This window comes from Cyanistes caeruleus, chromosome 10, assembly GCF_971803275.1.
Source record: "Cyanistes caeruleus chromosome 10, bCyaCae1.hap1.1, whole genome shotgun sequence".
In the NCBI taxonomy this organism is placed as follows: Eukaryota; Metazoa; Chordata; class Aves; order Passeriformes; family Paridae; genus Cyanistes; species Cyanistes caeruleus.
Genome location: NC_141710.1, coordinates 324,016 through 343,330, shown reverse-complemented (window position 1 = coordinate 343,330; position 19,315 = coordinate 324,016). Strand labels below are relative to the sequence as shown.

The window sequence follows — 19,315 nt, the reverse complement described above, 5'->3', positions numbered from 1 at the left end:
CTGCCTTTTTTCGTCTGACTTCTGTTCTTTCTTACCCATGCATAATTCATACGCAGAAATAGTGTTTTTAATTAGACCAGCTGATACAGTGAGAGAAAAGAGTAGGGTTTTGTTGTTTGGTTTTGGGTTTTTTTTTAAAGGCTAAATTAGCCCTTCTTTAAGGATGCAGAAACTTGCTTATTTTAGTTCACTTGATGTAGTTAGATAATAAGATGCCTTTTCCCTGCAGATCGTGCTTTATGCCCTTAAATCTTCAAGCAGCAACAACTCTTTGTTGCTTCCCGAGCAGGAACTCGCCTACTTAAAATGACTGTAAGAGGTTTTTTTCTCTTCAGCTATACATACATTCTCAAAAGCATTATTCTCTTGGCTGCTTTGCTAAATTTAGCCCGTAGGAATATTGATAATATTGATGAATATGGATTACTCTTGTTTACCACTCTCCTTTTGGAAGTCCCTCTTCTCCAGAGAGTTACAAATGAGCACACGGTGTTACAGTTATGAATGCAAAAAGCTAAGTTCAATGAGACAATTCTTTTATTACATTTAATTATACTGCAGTTATTCTTTGGAGTTCTTTGGGCAAAGGTAGGTTCTTTGTTTCACACTACTCCTAGTTTGTCAGGAATATCCCTTGCTTCTAAAGGAATGTAGGAATAAAAGATCTTTCCAATCACCTATGCAAGAATGTTGGAGGTGTCATTTCTGTATTGCATATTGCATTTGCTGGCAGTTTTAAACAGGACTTTTCTAAAAATGCAGCCAGGAATTTTTGAGCTTGCATTAATTTAGAATTCCTGTGGTCACATAAAACTGGAGCAGTGGAGGCTTTAAATAGCAGGTGCACTCCTGCCAGCCGTGTTTGGAGGGATGCAGTCACCCCTTCCTGGCTGGAAAACACATCCTGCTTGCTCACAGGCTTTGCACACGCTGCCTGATGCTCTCTCACTGCCATTTTCTTTTCTCTGCATCATGGAGTTCTTCAAGGACTATCCAGGCTTTGTCCATAAGAGCATTGAGTGTGTGTGTTTCAGTCTGCAATTTCACCACAAGGTTGTCTGTTCCTAGTAAACTTGGTTAGAAACACTGGCAGTTAATCAGTGTTTTGCACAATGGTTGAAGCTGCATTATTTCTTGCACAGCTCTGTCATCTCGGGTATCATCGCTTCCACAGGTGTAGTAATTCACTGAAATTCAAAGAAGGTTCTAAGTCATATGGGTTTATTCCACTAAAGTAATTTACTAGCTATTGCACAAGTTATTTTTAACACATTGCACAGTATTTATTTACCAAATTAATGACTTGTTCCAACAGAATGTTGGTATTTGAATAAGTTTTTTTTTTTAACTTTTTGTAAGATGGAATAATTTACTTGGTAAGTAAGTTTACTTCAACTTACTTTGCAAGTAAAGGAATAGGCATGAGACAATTTCTCTGAGAAATACTTAGCAGCAGCAATTATCACAAGTATCTAACAAGCATCATTCATTATTGGTATATGAAAGGGAACAGTGTGGGGAATTTAAATTAGAATTGAATTTGACATAAAGTGCCATATTAAAAATCTTAGAAATTGATGTTGCATTTATTAGACATGAAGGGTATCAGAATATTTTTCCTGATAGATCTACTTCTTGCAGTCCTTGCACAAAAAGGACTCAAGCTTAGGAGTGAGGAGGTAATTAATTTTCCAGTTTGTTACAGTCCATGGCTCTTGGATGCCAGTCACTGTGGACTGAACATCTGCAGGGCTGGGAATGGTCACCCAGATGGTTAAGATGATGTGTTCTGCTCACCAGATGTTTTGTCCTAATTCTAGTTCCAGTCAGCCTGAACAAATTACTTGCTAGTGAAAAATGATAAATTGCACTAATAATTCTGAAAATCTATCCACATCCAAAAAAAAAAAAAAAAAGTTTAATTCACACAGGAACAGAAAAGGTTTTACTCATTTCTACATAATAGCAGGAATATTTACTGCTTCTTTGCCATGTGTGTCATGCAGACTGCAGAACTAAATCCCCAGTGGTTTCTGTGAGGGGGCAGTGATCCAAAGGCACAGGCTCTGGGGCTGTCTTGAGATCAGGGCACTGCTGCTGGGGTGATCCACGCCCCGTGGCCAGCAGGTGAAGCTCCTGTTCCTAGAGCCAGGTGTTCCCCAGCCTGCTGTACCTCTCCCCAGTGTAGTGCTTCTTGCAACTGGTCACATTCATGGCACATTGACTCTTGTAAAACTGCATCTTGCTAGCAGCAGATAATTCACATGGGAGTGGGTATTTCAAAAACAGACCAGCCTAATGAAGGTGTATTTTGTGTACTAAAACAGTAACTGTATTTTATTTGCACTGAAAATAAACTGTTGACATGGGATTATACCTGTTAAAGCTTCTTTTTTATTTTTTTTTGTTAACTTTTTAAGGTTAAAAAAGCACTTTATTCCCCAATACAGAGTTGCTGTGTTAAGAGAAATATTAAAAGAATCAAAATGTAAATTTGGTAGTACTGTTAACTTGCAGCATTTTGCAAACAAATACATTTGGTTTTTTTTCAGTTTCCTCAGTGGATTACTTCAGTAGCAATGACATGCTCTTACCTAGTCTTTCTTAAACAGAAATTATACCATGTTCTCTCATGAGAGTCATCTTTCTTTGGTCTGTGCTTTGAGACTGTGTTTGGAAATTTATCTGTGCAAGTGAAGAGGTGACTCTTTTTTCTGCCTCCCTCACAGCACTGATTCACTTAATCAGTAATTTTATTTTACAGAAGTTTTCTAAAGTCCAGCTTCCTAGAAGATAAATCCTGTATTTTCTCATTCCTCAGCTTAGCTCTGGACATCACTCACAGCACTGTGAAAAGTGTTTTATTTGAAGAGCACATATCAGTACCACTCCAGGTCAGGAGAGCAGCCTCATACTGGCCGTGACCTCCCCCTCACTATTTTTGTGCTTAACCTACTTCCTTCTGCCTGTTATTTTCCAAACATGTGCCCTCTTCCCAAGAACATTTGCTTTTTAGCAGCTTCATCTATGGACCCAGTTCATTGTGGTTATGGAAATTGGTTTGTCTGTTTCTGAGACTGGAAAGATATTTTTTATTTTCCTCCTTTTGCTGTGTGTAAGATAAAAAATTTTAAAAGCTGCTACAGAAAGCACTGAGAGAAATCAAAAGAATCCTTAGGAAAAAACTTCTTCCGGAATCACATGGTCACAGTAAACACTTGTTCTCTTTTGCCTTTAATTTTAAATTGATAATATAGTTGGTGTTTTCTTTTGGTGGTTTGAGCCACATTTTTCACACAGCTGTAGATAATTTGAAGTTTAGCAAGTATCTTTTGTGGTGCTTTTTTTATATAACAAATACTCCAAAATCCAGGTCAATAAAGCCCCATAGATAACTTGTTAATATTTCCAACTTTTATTTCCAGAATGGTGGTAATTAAAATCTCTGGTACTAATATTCCTCTTGTGCTCATCCCATATCAAAGAAGACCGAGTTAAAATTCTGCAGGCAAGATCATTGTTTCAGAAAAACCAAAAAGTTTCTTTTTTCTTAGTCTTGATGAAGAGATAGTCAGACTTCTTTTTCTTTCTGTGTGCACTTACAGATAGATGGACATTCTGTGTCTTGGATTCTTTTGTCCATGTCATTTGACTTTTTATGTATTCTGTAGAATTTTGGCTCTATGTCTTGTCTAGAATTTTTTTATAAAATTTCAGGGTTTTTTAAAGCTCTATAATAGATTTAGTTCAAAAAGTACTTCAGACTAACTCAGTTTTTCTCTGAGTGTAAGATTTTTGACTAGCAAAGTTTCTGTTTATGTAATTGAAAAATTTTAATTTTGAAATATTAGACAATGCATCTGGTGCTAACATGGAGGGGTGTGCAATAACAGCCAGAAGCTGTTGTTATAGCATTGGAATTGAGTATTTTTCTGTTTCTGAGGAGTAATTTTCCTGTACTAATCAACATTTTTTCTTGTGGAAGTTTGGATTACTTCATGAGAACATAACACTGCAGTTACAGTTGCAGTAGGCTTTTTTCCTGTCAAATTCTGCATAATTTCTTTATCTTATTTTGGGAATTTGTAACATTCTGCTGGGTACATGTCCCTATAGATTCAAATACAAATTCGGTTATAGCATGAATCACTGAGAGGAACAATATTCATGTCTTGGCTGACATTTTTACTCCTTTGAGGCTGGCAGTGAAACAAAACTAACTGGTAGTGACTTCCAGAAGCAGAGGGTTGGAAGAATTATTTAGTCTATCCGTAGCCTGATGTGGAGGGATGTGTTTGATTCCTGTATCCTCTGTTCTGGTCTTGAAAGAACAGTCTTTTATTATATTGTCATAGGAAACCTGTGTCACACCTATTTTTTTTTTTTTTTACATTAAGTGGTAGCAGCAATTTTTTTTTTTCCCTTGCACAAATGCGGATTTAAAATGTGCATGCAAAATGTGATTTAAAAATCACATCTCTCCTGTTTTGTTCACATCTGCTTGTGAAATCGGTAAATGAATCTGAGGACAGGATTTCCCACAAATTGTTGCCGGCACTTTTGTTTGGAAACCCACTTAAACTGGTGATACCCCCTTTGCCTTTCTTCTCATGCCCATATACATCATCTTTACATGTTCTCCATACTTCTTCCCCCTGGTTTTGATAGATCTGGATTGCTTAAGTGTTATTTGGATTGTTTTATCCCATTTCTTCCTGTTGACAACTCTCCCTTTCTTTGTTAGTTATTTTGCACAAAACCCCTGGTAAATTTTGAACACCGTATTTTTCCCTGTCTCTTTGTTCAGTCATATTTGAAGAGCTTTATTTTAGATCTGTTCATGTGCTTGTAGAATTTAAAATGATACACGGGGACACATGGATTTTAGAGAGCTTCATAGTTATCCATGCTGCAAAACAGTTGTTTCATAAAGGACCTCTTTTTAGAATTGAAAGAGAAATAAAAAAAATTGCATTTCTTTACTTAATTAGGAGCTGCAGTGTTGTTTTTAAATCTGAAAGAGGAAAAGGTGTTCTTAAATTTCAGAATTATTAGACAGCAAGAAAGGGAGGACTGAGAGTGTGGTGGCAATACAGGAAAGTCAGGAGAAGAAGAGGAAATAAGAGCACTAATGGTGCAGAAGTTTGAATTAAGACTGAAAATGTTCTTTTTTTCTGTCTCTCACCTGACCTCATCTCTGCTGCTTAAAATTTCAACCAAAATTTTAGTTTTCTGTAACATTATTCAGATCATTGTTTGTCTCCTGCATTTCAATTACACTTTTTCACTGAGATTGGTTTTTTGTTTTGTTTTTTTTTTTGCTGTGTTTTTTCTCATTAGCCCCAAGATCACAGCTAAATTAGACAGGACTGTGTAAGAGTGTGATATTACATGTGGTAATTACATGCCAGATTTTTTTCTGTTTCAGTTCTTGCTATCCTGTTCATTGGGATGGGTTTCCATCCCCATAGTCTTTCAGCCCTTTTGTATTTCAGTTACTTGAAAATTGGCCCTTTCTGCTTGAGATGAGAATTCTGTCTGCTCAGAGAGAGCAGTGCTTTGTAACTCAGTGCTGTGCTTTCTGCCAGCAGTTTATTTCAGTAGACCTGCTGCTTCCCACTTTGCTCAGCCTTGGTGGCATTGCAAAATGCAAAGAGCAAATTTACTGACCTCTATCTTCATATCCCTTCTTGGATCTTTTACACTTGCTAATTGGATTATTGACTGACACAGATATTTTCCTACAGTCGTTATAAAGTTTGATAATCTTTCTGTCAGCCCCCTCACCTCACCCCAGGCTTGCTGCTGTTCATGTACTACTGGGAGTATTGTCAGCCATCCAGTTTTTGCCCTACAACCAAAGAAAACAGTTTCCCCAGCTTCTGTGTACCTAAACTCAGTATGTCTTTGCTTGAGATTATAGCGGGCTCATAATTATGAGATGTTTTGTAATGGTAAACCGGGTGTCAGAAGTACTTACATGTATTTTTTGGCTAGAAAGAAGAAAAATAGCTTTCCTGCAAAAGTGCTGTCCCTTAACGTGAGCACCTGGCTGGACAAGTGTTCACCTGGGTCTGGCCAGATGATCATGACTGTCTTTAAAAGTAATTTACTTTACTGACAGTTTATGGTGCTTCTCTCAAAGGGATGTTAAAAAGATAGGAGGTTGCCCTGTCGTCTTAACCATGAAAACACATTGAAAGCTATTCTTCCAGTTAAAGAATATCAAGTTGAGTGAAAGATCTTGGTAGTTCTTCTGTGCTTCTGGGTGTTTTTATTAAAAGATTCTGTGTTCATTTGGGAGTAAGGGTATATCAAGTTATATAAAAGACTTCTTGTAACTTCTTTTACTGAAATCCACAAATACTTTTCTTAGTTTTTTGTAGCTTGCTGAGAGAATTCTCTGGTCATGTGGCTACACAGGGGTTTGAAACTTGAATTAACCTCTAAACTAGATATTTGGGCTGTTCTTTTCTCATGCAACAGCCATAATCAGCAGCAAAAATCAAGTGAGCATCCAGTTAAAGGAAATAATTACTGGAAATTATTACTAATGGCTACTCTTAGGTCTTCTGGAAGTCTTTGTTCTCTTCATGGAGCTGGGAGCTAAGTATTCTGATTTTTCCACTTAGAACCTTGACCAAAATTTTGGTCAAAGCAGAAAGCTAGAAGCAAGGAGGTACTAAACCCTACAGTGTCTGCCCTGATTCCCTTCCTTTCCCCTCTGTTAACTAACTTGCGAGGCTGAATTTTAGGATGCACCACAGTTTCTTCATTAGCTTCAATTTCAAAATACATCTAAATTGATACTGTGGTTTTGACATTCCTTCTTAGCATTAATTACTGTAGTTTCAATAAAACTATCAAACTTTGCTTAATGATGTTACACAGGTGTAACAGGCAAAGGCTTGGCAAAAGTGTGCGGGTGGAAAGGCTGGGGGGTTTTGACTCCTTATTGGCAGGAAGTAACCCCACCAAATCACCATTTTCAGGAATTAGCAACCAGAACTAGATTCTTAGTATGTGTTTAGGAAACCCAGTTGAAGCTACTCTAGGTTCAGTTCATCTCAAAATCCCATCAGGTCCTGGAAGCTTGGCTTCAGGCATCAGATTTTAACTCAGACCTCACTTTGTTCTTGATTCATAAAATACAAGTGTATGTTCTGACTGTAGTTACTTTGACATGAACTATCACTGTGAGGCTTCAAATTATTTGGTATTCTAATCAAATTCTTTTATTCTGGTTTGGCTTTTTTTAAGTTGATGGTACAGGCTATAAGCAGACTCCAAAACACTTTTTGGCTCATGTTTTTGGCTCATGTTTAGAGGACTTGAATGGGAACGTTTCATGTGAAAAATATTTTGGTCTGTTTTTACAAAATAATATGCTGCCCAGCAATTTGACTGTACTCAGATATAAAGCCACAAAGCTCTGGAAGCTACAGACTCATGACTGACAAAATAATTTAATTTCTTATCTCTTAAGTTCATGCTTTTTTTGGCATGGAAGGAGCAGGCGTTGTTCTGCTCTTGGGCACAGCTGTACTTGTCCCTGCTGTATTTTCCCCTGTTCTGTGCCATGCTGTGTTAAATGAGCTTCATCCTGTCTGGTGGCTCCATACAGGCAACATTCCTTAGAGGCAGTGCCAGCTTTGTCAGATCCAGTGACTAGTGCCAGGGACTTTAAAGAAGGTGCCAGAAAACAAGCAGTATAAACTGTGGGACACTCTTACTGAGGGAGTGGGGGTTTGACTCCTGTCAGATGTTGATGTTAATGAAGCATGAGAGATTTTCTTACAATTGCTGTTCATTTTTAATGTTTCTTGTACGATATTTTTCTTATCATTAAATGTAAATGCCCTTGTAAATAAATATTTTCTGTCAATGAAAAGCAAGTGTGTTGCTGCTTTCAAAGTAGGCTGGCTAATTTTTTAACAGAAAAGAACATCTAGTCCCAGCTAGATGCTTTACAGGTAATGTAACCAGCAAAAAAAATAAAATAAAATTGTTCCACCTTTTCAAATTAAAGAAACTCCCTTTTAATTCTCTGATAAGTACATGCAAAGAAATAATAAAAAGTATGCAATGAGAATTTTAATAGATAACTGTGCCTGAGTGCAAAGTAGAATCCAGTCTATGATTCATAAATAATTTAAGTGTGAGGAAAACCTGTCTTGGTCCTTGAATTCAGCTGCATTACTGCTAAGCACTCTCATTTCTATTTGAAATAAGAAGGTGTTGGATGTTTTAAAGTGTTCTATCTTCCCTTTTGACACTTTCTGCCCTTTTCCCCTGTCATTTCTCCTGAGCTAGCTCTGAGCTTTCTAATGGCTTTCTTTTGAAGATCAGTAGTGACTTTTTAAGTAGAAATAATGACTGCATCTAAATATCTAATAATATATAAATCTAAAGCATCATCACATAGGTGATCTCCATGACAGAGCTGCTCTTAATGATACAAATAGGGGGATTAATTACATAAAATCAGTGGTAAGTTAAAATATCTGGATGCTGGTTAAGCAAAAATAGTGACATTTTAGAAATATTACATACTAAAATAACTTAGTGTTGATAATTATCTGTGGTCAGTCTAGATATGACTTAATTGTGCCTTATGATTAGAAATTGTGAAACATGCATATTTGATTATTTTTTTGGGGGTTCTCACAAAGAGAATGTTGAACAGCTCTTGACATGTTGCAGATGCTGGTCTCAGACTTGTTTTGTCCCAATATGTTTTATAGCATAAATAGCCTGATTAGGTGTAAGGATAAGGCTCAAAAATAAATCCAGGAATTAGAAAAAAGAAAACATGTCTAAAAGGAATGGTATTTTTAGAGTGTTTGTAAATTCTAGCATGAACATACTCAGTAATTAAAAAACACGGACCTGACACCATCTAAACTAGCAGCATCTTCAGCTGTGTGATTTTTGGTTCTGTTCCAAGCAATTCATTTCAGCTTTGAGAGCTGCTCATCTTCACTGAATTGAAGAATTTGAACAATCCCTCTAAGTTTAACATGTGCATACCTAAAATCTTAACCCTTCATGACCATTGCCCAGGTACAATGGAACTCAGCTGTTTTTCTTCTTCCCCTTGCTGTAAGCAAGCCCTTACAGAAGATACTGACAATGAATTTCCACAGGTGTAAATAATTCAGATCACTATTTGCCTTTACTGTAATTACATGTAATATAACAACTTCTATTCATTATTCTGTGCAGTGCATCCAAGCTGTGCAAACACACAATTAGCATTAAATTTCAATTTTTTTGCCAGTTCATTAGGTTTTTGTAGAATCGAAACTGGTCACTGATTGGTATAAGTTTGGCATGAGCACATATAAATTCTAAACTAATTTATGGAAACGCTGATTACCTGTTCTGGGTAATCTTGGACAAAGTAATTTGTTTACCTACACGTGTTTCATTAGTGTTTAGTGATTATTACTGTTTCTTAACCTCCTGATTTCACAGATGATAAACTGTCCTGTTACAAGAGCTTTTGTCTGGGAAGAAATTATGATTATAGAAGTATAAAAAACCAATTATTTGTAAATTTTTAAACAAAGATGAATGATGTCCCTTTCTGTTGCTGAATTAGTGAAATACTGAGGATCTAGAAGATATCCCCTGTAGGTAGATTAAAACCAGCAGTCTCTCTGCTGTTGCTCTAGATAACAAGTTTAATAAACTAGAAGAGAGCTAGACTGAGCAAACAAAGGACAGTAAAACTTGTGTTTGTGGTACAGAAGTCTGAAAATATGGTGGGAGGCATTTTTCTTAATCCAGTGAAGACTGAAAGGAGCTTTTCCCTTAATTTATTATGTACCAACCTCCCACATTATGCTAAAAAGCACAAGCTGGCTGTGTATCTGTAGGGGGAGGGTTTATGTGTTATTCATTCTTGGAGGGGAGAAGAAGTACAAGAGCTCCTAGGACACCTCTTAGATGAGGACAGTACACATAACTGGATAGGGCAAAGGACACTAAATTACTGGAATTAAATATAAACCTACCCTTGCTGCTGATCAGTGGGACCAAAACAACCCAGGTTCTTTTAGGTGTGAGGTATTCAGTTCCTAAGTGAGCTGTACATGGAAGCAGGGAATTTCTGGGGAGTGGGTAACTGCCAGGTGACATTTTCAAAGCCTTTCATAAAAATGGAACAGGCAGAATAATCCAATTTGCTCAATAGGCTGGAAGCAAATAGTAAATTATGATGGAATTATGTAGACAACTTAGAATTCCTTTTTGTTAACGTGTCCATTATCTTTGACTTGCAGGTCTCTTCTGTCCCTTCTTCTTTGCCCTCTCTTTTTTGGGGGGTGGAGAACCTTAGCTTGGTTGTTATTAAGACCTAATGCTTCTTCACAGATCCCTTGGAAATAATCCTGTGGAAAGGCCCTGCTCTTGAAGAGGTGTGATGGAGTTATGGGGACACAGAGTACAGGAAGGTGAATGTCAGTGTGTGGTGACAAAAAGGCTTTGATCTGACCAGGCCAGTTGGGGGATACACAGTTCTGTTTACTTCCCACTTAGAAGAGCATTAAAAAAAAATCCAAACAAATAGAATTCTAAATTATAAAGTCTCATTGCAGTTAAATGAATGCTAATTGTTTAAAATATAAATAGTTATAAATACCCATTTGCTTTGGAACATGGGTGTTAAAATGTCAAGATGCCTTGCAACTGGCATCTTAATATGTGTGTATACATCCACAGAATCCTGAGAAGGATCTAGAAATTTTCCGGTATCATCTATAAAATTCTCTTTGAATTTATGTGCATTCAAAATGGGGCACATCCCATGGGGAGAGAATATAAAACAGAAGAGCTAAGCTACAGCAATAAACCTGATATATCTATAATTGCTAAACAGAGTTGCATTATGAAATATATGGATATTTTATAGACTGTAATATAGATACAGTGATTCAAACCAACTTTTTTACACTGTAAGCTATATTCAGGAAGTCATAAGTGCAGAAATCAGTGTGAGAACGGGGAAAAAAAATCATATCCTTAATTTATGTGTACTTTTCAGACCTCTAACACACTTGATTTGATCAAATACCATTACACATAATCTTATTATGTCTTATATGTCTTTCACTAGCCCAAATTTCTGTTCAGTGTCTTTTAAAGAACAACTCTTCAATGCAATTGACTAGAAGTACTAACAATCAATTTTTTAATTAAGAGGATTGTGACAAGGGGCAATCAAAACTTTTATTATGCATGTAAAGGGTAATAGTAGGGAACTACTTTTGTATCTGAGGTTTTTAAAGGTACTACGTGTGCCTTTGTTTTTCTGCAATTTTTTTAAATGGTTAGAAAAAGTTGTAGTAAGTTAAACCAACAAGTGTTAAAATATAGGTTTATGCTTAGACATTCACTCATGCTTTTAAATGAGTTGAATTTCTCAAAAATCTTTGCCTTCAAAGACTTTCATTTGGGTTGGTTTATGGGCCTTCCATTGCCACAACTCCTACACAATTCACACATTTCAATTCATTTATCCAGAAAGCATCCCTATATATAAGACAAGGGGTTGATAAAAAGGTCTGTGCAAAGGAGCAGTTGTTTAGAGAGGAATTCTCACCCTGGAGCTCTGAGCAGAGAGGCAGATATGTGTGTGTGACTTGAAATTACTGAGCAAAATCTGTTGTCAGCAAAGAGGGAATGTAAACAGCGGAGATTTGCATGAATTAAGGTTTTCTGAGCTTGGCATTTGGGGACAAGTGGGTTTTGTACCAGAGGAGAGGCTGATTCCCAGCACTAAGAACTGAGAACAACTGTGAAATAAAATCTGTGAGGTGGCTTTTTCTCTGGAATGTTATTTTAAATGTATTTTCTGCATCATGTGTCTCATTACAGATAATAGTGTGTGCATCTCCCAGCAGAAAGAAGGAAAAGCAATATACAACGTAAATTGTTTCAATTTTAAAAGAAATTAAGAAAGGTCTGATTCGATAATGCTATTCAGTTATTTTGGTTATGTAAATGTTCTGAGTTAGTAAACCCTTGTGAATAGTTTATTTAAAGTGTAGTTGTAGGGAAAAATTTATTTTCTCTTGAGAAAGTTTCATTGCATTACGAACCTAAAGCTAAGTGTATGATGGTTCCGTATCTGCAGAGCTGTGGCTGAGGTGGCTCTGTTGAGGGCAGGATACATCACTGGTTAGTTTACAAAGGAGGGTCCCAGTTTTCCCCTCTGCTGCTGATCCAGAGTACATTGGTTGAAAGAATGCTCTCTGCAGGAAATGCCAGTTAACTGTTTATCCATACAAACATTGTAACAATTATATTTTTAAATATTACAAGTTTCTTCTGATCCCTGTGAACAGTATTAATGTACTGATAGCCAATAGCCTTTTGATAAACATCCAGTGGTTTATCTGCTCTGGTTACAAGTTCTGAGTGTCCTGGCATCTTCTCCTGTCTCTCAGCTCTGTGTTCTGGGCCCCTCTCAGAAGCCAGTCAGCCCAGTGCTGTCTGTCACTGCTTCTCCCTTCTGAAGACTTTGAAAGGGCTTTCAATTGCTCTAAGATTGACCATTCTAAGCCTAATTTTATTAATGGTACAAATTTGTGTTTGGGTTGGCTTAATTCAGTAAGAGCCTAAACCAGGGCCCTTCAGAGGATGAGCTGTCACCCAGAGATGGCCATGACCTTTCACCAGCATCACTTGTTTTCTGGATGCAATCTTTTCCATCAGGCATAGTTAGCCCTATGTCTCCCTGTGCTTTTCCATTGCTAATTGTCTTTATTTCAGGAGCAGCAATGCCAGTGTCACTCCAGTCCATGCAGGCAGCAGATTTTTATGTTTTTTCTGGGCATTGTTGATTTTATATCTATGATGGTACACAAACATTCTAGTCTGAACATATTTTCATATGGTTCAACCAAGTATTATCTTTATTGGAGTGTATTTCTGTAAGGGCCTTGAATTAAAATCTCTTTTCTTTCCCTGGAGACTGCATGATAGCAACTGCCTGCAGAATATCCTCAGCTGGAAATCTGGAGGCATGGATTCCCCTCCCCTGTGGCGGAGTAGCATTTACTCCCTTACTCCTGGGTGAATTATTACTTCCAAATAAACACTGGGAAGCTAGATTTGTTCAGCATGCAGCTTCATGTTTTAATTGAGAGATTTAGTCACAGCAAATGCAGACAGACAGTGCCTGTCACTTCCTTCTGCATTAGAAAAGCCAGAGAAAAAGGAAAAGACCACATCTCAGAGACTCTCTGTTGGTGCCCAGATCACCAGAGCACATTGATGGTCTTGGCAACTTGAGGATCTTTCTCTTCCCTGAAACCCTACGTACTCCAAAACCAATTCTGCCTGCTGTGGCTGGGGAGGAGTTGGGTTCCTTCATCTCTACTGTCTGTCAGTTCTTAGAGTTGTTCCCATATGCTTGCCAAGGCTGGATTAATTTCTTCTTTGGCCAAGAACCTCTGCCCTGTTTGTCCTTTCCTCCATAGAGGAGGAAAGTTGCACTCACTTGAGACTGTGCTCTGTGTGTTACCAATTTGCTTCTATTTTAAGATACAAGTATATTCCTTATTCTGAAGCAGAAAATTTTTGCTTTTTTTATATGTATTTCATATATTTGTAGCTCTGCAGACTCTCATTGTATAGTTACATAGTTTCTTAGCTAGCATTCAGTACTTTTGCAGTAGTTTGTTGACAGACACATTTCTGGAATCCCATTCTACTCCCATTTCTTCAGTGAACCAAGGCCATTCTTCTGCTTGCCCATGTACGTAGACATAAACAATGTGCGTCTAGGAGAAAGGGGGGAGGCTTCAGTAGGAGGCAAACCAAGGGGGGAATTACTTCATTAACTGTATTTTTGTTGGGGATTCTTGTCAATTATGCTCATCTGCTAAACTTATAAAAGTGCCCTAGCCCTATATCCATGTGCATTCTGCTGTGCTTTCTGCCATAAGTGCACTTGAAGGATCCTTCAATAAACAGTAGCCACTTTTATCCTTTTAATCTTTGGTTTGTGATTTCAGAGCTCAGAAAGGCATCAATTCTAATGGGATTTTTCTGTGGCCTCAGGAAAATTTCAACTACTACTTATTTTTAATGTCTTGTCAAAGTGAGATCTCTGTTAAGACAGCTTGTAGTGCTTAAACTTACGTTCCACTGTGTGGGAGCTGTCTGAATTGATGGGAATCCTTAGTCTCTCCTGGTGTATGCTCCCATTCTTCCACGCCATTTATAACTTCAGTGCCTTCATGTTGCAGGCAGACCCTCCTTTCTCAAATTGTTTTTTTCTTCAGTTACTGCATGCTGCCTCATTTTCTGGGATGGACTATACTGTTGGCCCTCCCATGAAGTGGGCTGGTGTAGAGAGATTGGGAAAAGAAATTATAGTTTGTTATTTCTTCTCTGAATTCCTGTAGTTAACCTCAGAAATCTCATTTTCTCAGGCAGCAGGAACAGGCTTTTTTTATTTGTTTTTTTGGATGGATTTTAGCTCTTCTGAACAGCACTGATTTTCCCTCAAGGTCAATCAATTTAAAAGGAAATTATATCACAAAGGGGTTTTTTTGCTAACTCTTTAGCATTGGAAAAACCTGAATGAATCCCTGTAAACTGGTAAGAGATCTCATCTCATAAGGTTTCTTTACATCATAAACTAATTTAGTTTTCAGATCCATTATTTAATTTCTTTGCTTATTTTCTGACAGGACAGCAAAAGGATAGTACTGATACGATAGGAACAAATAGGTATTTGCTTTATCTTTCTACAGCTTTTCACTGAAAGTGAAGTGTCACAGAATCATTTTACCTCACCACCTCCATATAAATGCTTCATCAGTGCTACATTTAAAATACTGTGAAGTTGTATAAGGCCAAAGCCTAAAAAAAAGTACCAATTTAAACATAAACTTCTTATATAATTTTTCCAGAGAGCTTCATTTGAGGCCATAATCTGAGAAGAAAATGCTTCCATTAATTAGTGGGAAGGAAGGCAAGATAAATAACTTGGAAGAGATTTTATTTAGTTCATATTTTGTAACCTGTGCTCTGTGACGTTTTTCATTTGGTTTTACATTAGTTATAAGGTGTGCACCCTGTAATTTCTCAGTGTCTGTGAAATCTCAGAATGGACAATTTTTATCTTCTTAACAGGCCATGGAGCAGATGTGAAATGTGTTGACTGGCATCCAACAAAGGGCTTAGTTGTTTCAGGAAGTAAAGATAGCCAACAGCCCATCAAGTTCTGGGATCCAAAGACTGGCCAGAGTCTTGCCACACTGTAAGTTCTTACTCATAGACTTTTGATTTACTCAAATATAAGCTAACTTTATAAAATAATTTTTCTTAATTCCCTCCTTAGCTCTTTTCCTCACTTTTCAGCCATACATAGGTACTTCATACATGAAGCTAGTGCTTTAAGCTATGCCAGAAAATCCAGAGGATAGATGAAGACAAGTCTGTACTTAGAAAATTGAGATTTTAATATTCATTATTTAAATTTACTATGTTCTTCTTCACAGACAATCTAGTCACACAGTTCTCATTCAGACTCAGGGAAATACAAATGAAATGTTTCATCTGGCTGATAAAACTTCCTTATGCTGCAGTACAAACATGCACAGTAACTGGATACTGTCTCAGTGAGTGCTACCAGTTGCTTTGCAGACAGAAGACCAGGATCAAAGCATAGGGCCTCTGCACAGAAAGCCCCAGTGTTCTGCGTTAGTAGCCTGAACTGCCTCATTATTGACCTGAATTTTTGTGACTGGCAAATGACACATTTTTATCTGTGTCTGAGAAATCAGTTTCAGGACAAACAATCAGTTTCTGTTTCCCTCTGCTTGCAGACATGCTCACAAAAACACAGTGATGGAGGTGAAACTGAATCTCAATGGCAACTGGCTGCTGACAGCTTCTCGTGACCACCTCTGTAAGCTCTTTGACATCCGGAACCTGAAAGAAGAACTTCAGGTCTTCAGGGGTCATAAGAAGGAAGCCACAGGTCAGATATTTTTTTTTTTTTTTTAATTATGTAGATTGTTATTATTAAGCTTAGATTAAAAATTAAAATTCTTGCTATTCATTAGAAATCTTAGTATTATACCTTCTGATCATGGCTTACTGTATGTTTCAGCTGTGGCCTGGCATCCTGTTCACGAAGGGCTGTTTGCCAGTGGAGGGTCTGATGGGTCCTTGTTGTTCTGGCATGTTGGGTATGTGGCATTTTCATCAGCATGTTTGAAAGATGTTGGTCAGCTGTGCAAGCTGTTAGACAAAATACAAAATGCCTCTTTTCCTCCCCTTCGGTTCCATATTTAACCTGCACATTTATGATAATAGTTTTTCTCTGTGCCTGAGGAATTTGATATTATGCTTCATTTATGAAGTTTTCCTGTAGAAATGTGCTTTAAAGGATACAATTGCATGCACAAAACCAGCCATGTATTGAGATGGTGAGGAATAGTTGAAGCTCCTAGTTTCTTAAAGTATTCTGAGGTGCTGAAATTATGTTGGTTTTAAATGTACAATTAAAAATCCCTACGTTACTGAACTGCTTATTAAAACCTCAGGGAATAATCAGTTCACCAAGTAGAAAAATGACAGAGGCTTAAATATGACAAAATAGAGGATGAACAACAACTGAATAGCAGACATTTTCTATTGTAGCTGTAGAAAATATTCAGCTGTATGATTAATTTCTATTTGTTTTTTTATGCATCAGGGTTGAGAAGGAGGTTGGTGGAATGGAAATGGCCCATGAAGGAATGATCTGGAGTCTAGCATGGCATCCCCTCGGACACATTCTATGTTCAGGCTCAAATGATCACACCAGGTAATTTCAAGTATTTAAAGAGAAGGTCTAAGGGACTGTATTTACTATTTCAGAAACTAGAACAGTATTTGGCATCATTTGTGACTGATACGCAACCAGTGGCCAAAGCAGAGACACAACTTATGTCAATAGGAAGCACTAGGTGGCACTGACATTTCATATTGTAAGGTAGAGTCTGACCTCTTGTAACAAATAGTACAGTTTTGATTGGTGGGAGCTTTTGAAATCTATTGAAGAAATGTTTAAAGAAATAATTCTTGTAGTTTCTTGCTGAAGAAATACTCCTGTGTCCGCAGCAATTTTTCCTGCAGATCATTTGCTGGTCATGTCTTTTCACACACGTTCAGAGGCTGTAGTTCATGTTTTTAGGTTGAGCATGCTACAAACATAGTGTATTTTATAAATGCAGTAAATTTTTTGTGGGAGCATGTGTATATTTAGTGTATATGAAGAATATACTTGAGCAAGAAGGTTTTGGAATGGACTAGAATTTTTTTTTTTTTCAAGATCTGGTGGTGATGCCTTGTGCTTAAAATCCATTACACTTTGAAGTATCTTCTAACTTGTAACTATAATTCATTACAGTACTTTTTGGATTTTTTATTTTTGGCTTGAAGCTCATACCCTGTGTTCAGATCTAGAGCTGAACTTGATTTACTAAGAGTTGAATCCTTATATAATCAATACTATACTAAAAATCAAATAACTAATTAGATTAAAAGTTGTTAAGTCTTGACCCTTTAATGAGATCATATAACTTGCTTTTGACAGCAAGTTTTGGACTAGAAATCGGCCTGGAGATAAAATGCGAGATCGTTACAACTTGAACCTGCTGCCTGGGATGTCAGAGGATGGTGTGGAATATGGTAAGGCATTTTTCCTCAATATGGAAGGAAGAGGATTGGGGTCAGGAACAGGCCTAGGTCATTAGTTTACACTTTTGGGTAAGGTGAGGAAGCAGAATTATAGCATTGGGGACCACTTGGGCAAAAAGACCTTTTTCTAAGGATGATTTTACTCCCCGTGTTATCAGTGATCATCATTCCAACAGTGGGTTTTTTTCTCTTCCCACAGCTCCAGGAGGTAAGACCTGCTCGGTCAATCACAGGAAGGAGGTTTGGCTGTCCCTCTGGCAATATCTCCAGTTTACTTTTCTTCCTGAAAACTTCATCTGGCTTCAAGGCTTCCCACAGTCCTGAACTGCAACAGGAAAAGCAATAAGAATTCTACTAAAACTTTTAAACTTTACTCCACTCTTAAGGATTTATCTCAATAATTTTAGGCTGCTCAGGATTGCCCAGCTCACTGGTGTGCCTCAGCCACCTGTAGTTGCATCTATTTCTTCAGATTTTTAATTATTTGCTTTTGGGAGGTGATTAAAATGCAGCACTTTAATACAACTTAAATTTTAAAATATATAGACTTGTTATAACAAAAATGGGACTGGTTATAGGTTATTATTTCTTTTTCTCAGTTGCTACCCTAAATGTAACCTTCCTGAAAGGACACAGTTTCAGACCTTTTGGGGTATATTTATGAATCTGAACTTGCAGTTCTTTTAATATCCTCTACTTCATGTATAAAACTAAATTGTGACCTATGAGTTGTAAAATATCTATTTATTATTGGAATGTGATACTGTGAGAAACAAAGCACACTCTTTAAATTTTATTAAAAAGTGTAATAATGGATCAAAGGGACAGTATCCAGTGCTGGGGTACCTGGCAAACTGCCAGAAGCACACAGTTAACTATAAAAACTCTTCTTATATACTTTGTCATTGCATTGCTCAAATGCATATTAATGAAGATTATACATATTTAAACATTTCTTTGAGTTTATATGTTCAGGGAATTCTTTATTAGTTCAACCTCTGACCTCATCTTCTTAGAGCAGGTGCCACAATGCAGGTGTGATTTTGAGAGTCTTGTATTTTGTTTCCTCACGAGGCCCCCTGGTCTGTGGTTTGACAGTTACTGAGAGCCAAAGGGGCAGTGGTGGATTCTTCTTTGCTCTTTCAGTGTTATTTTCCCAGTTTTTCTAATACAGACATTCTAGTCATTTTTACCAGTACTTTCAGTCAACATTAGCTATTTCACTTTTGTCAGTTAGTTACAAAAATAAAGGCATTAGTTGCTATTTCACAGCTACAGTTACTTGGGCAAAAGTTAATGTTATAATACACAGGACATAGCCTCTATTTTAATATTTTGCAAAACCCTAAACTATAATATATATTTATCACACTAAGATACACAGTTTACACAGGGATTTGGGTATTAACCATAAAAGGTTGACAAATTATACTATATCAAAAGCAGCTAAAAAGAGATTATAAACTGTACTATATCAAAATAATTTACAAAAGCCAACAACAGTGAAAGACAATAACTACATAATTATTTATAACAATACTAATGGTAAAAGCATATGAGAATCCAAAGGGATGAAACAGTAATATAAAGAAAAATTTTCCAAGTATAT

At 37.0% G+C, this 19,315-nt stretch overlaps 1 protein-coding gene across 1 annotated transcript in view; it reads left to right on the top strand.

Moving 5' to 3' along the window:
- The window catches only part of WDR33 (WD repeat domain 33), a 68,994-nt gene that overhangs the window by 34,995 nt on the left and 14,684 nt on the right, over positions 1–19,315 (top strand). The window contains exons 8-12 of the mRNA XM_086843325.1: positions 15,151–15,277; positions 15,846–16,000; positions 16,133–16,211; positions 16,721–16,831; positions 17,603–17,697. Coding sequence (XP_086699451.1) covers positions 15,151–15,277; positions 15,846–16,000; positions 16,133–16,211; positions 16,721–16,831; positions 17,603–17,697 — 567 coding nt within the window. The remainder of the gene's footprint in view (positions 1–15,150; positions 15,278–15,845; positions 16,001–16,132; positions 16,212–16,720; positions 16,832–17,602; positions 17,698–19,315) is intronic.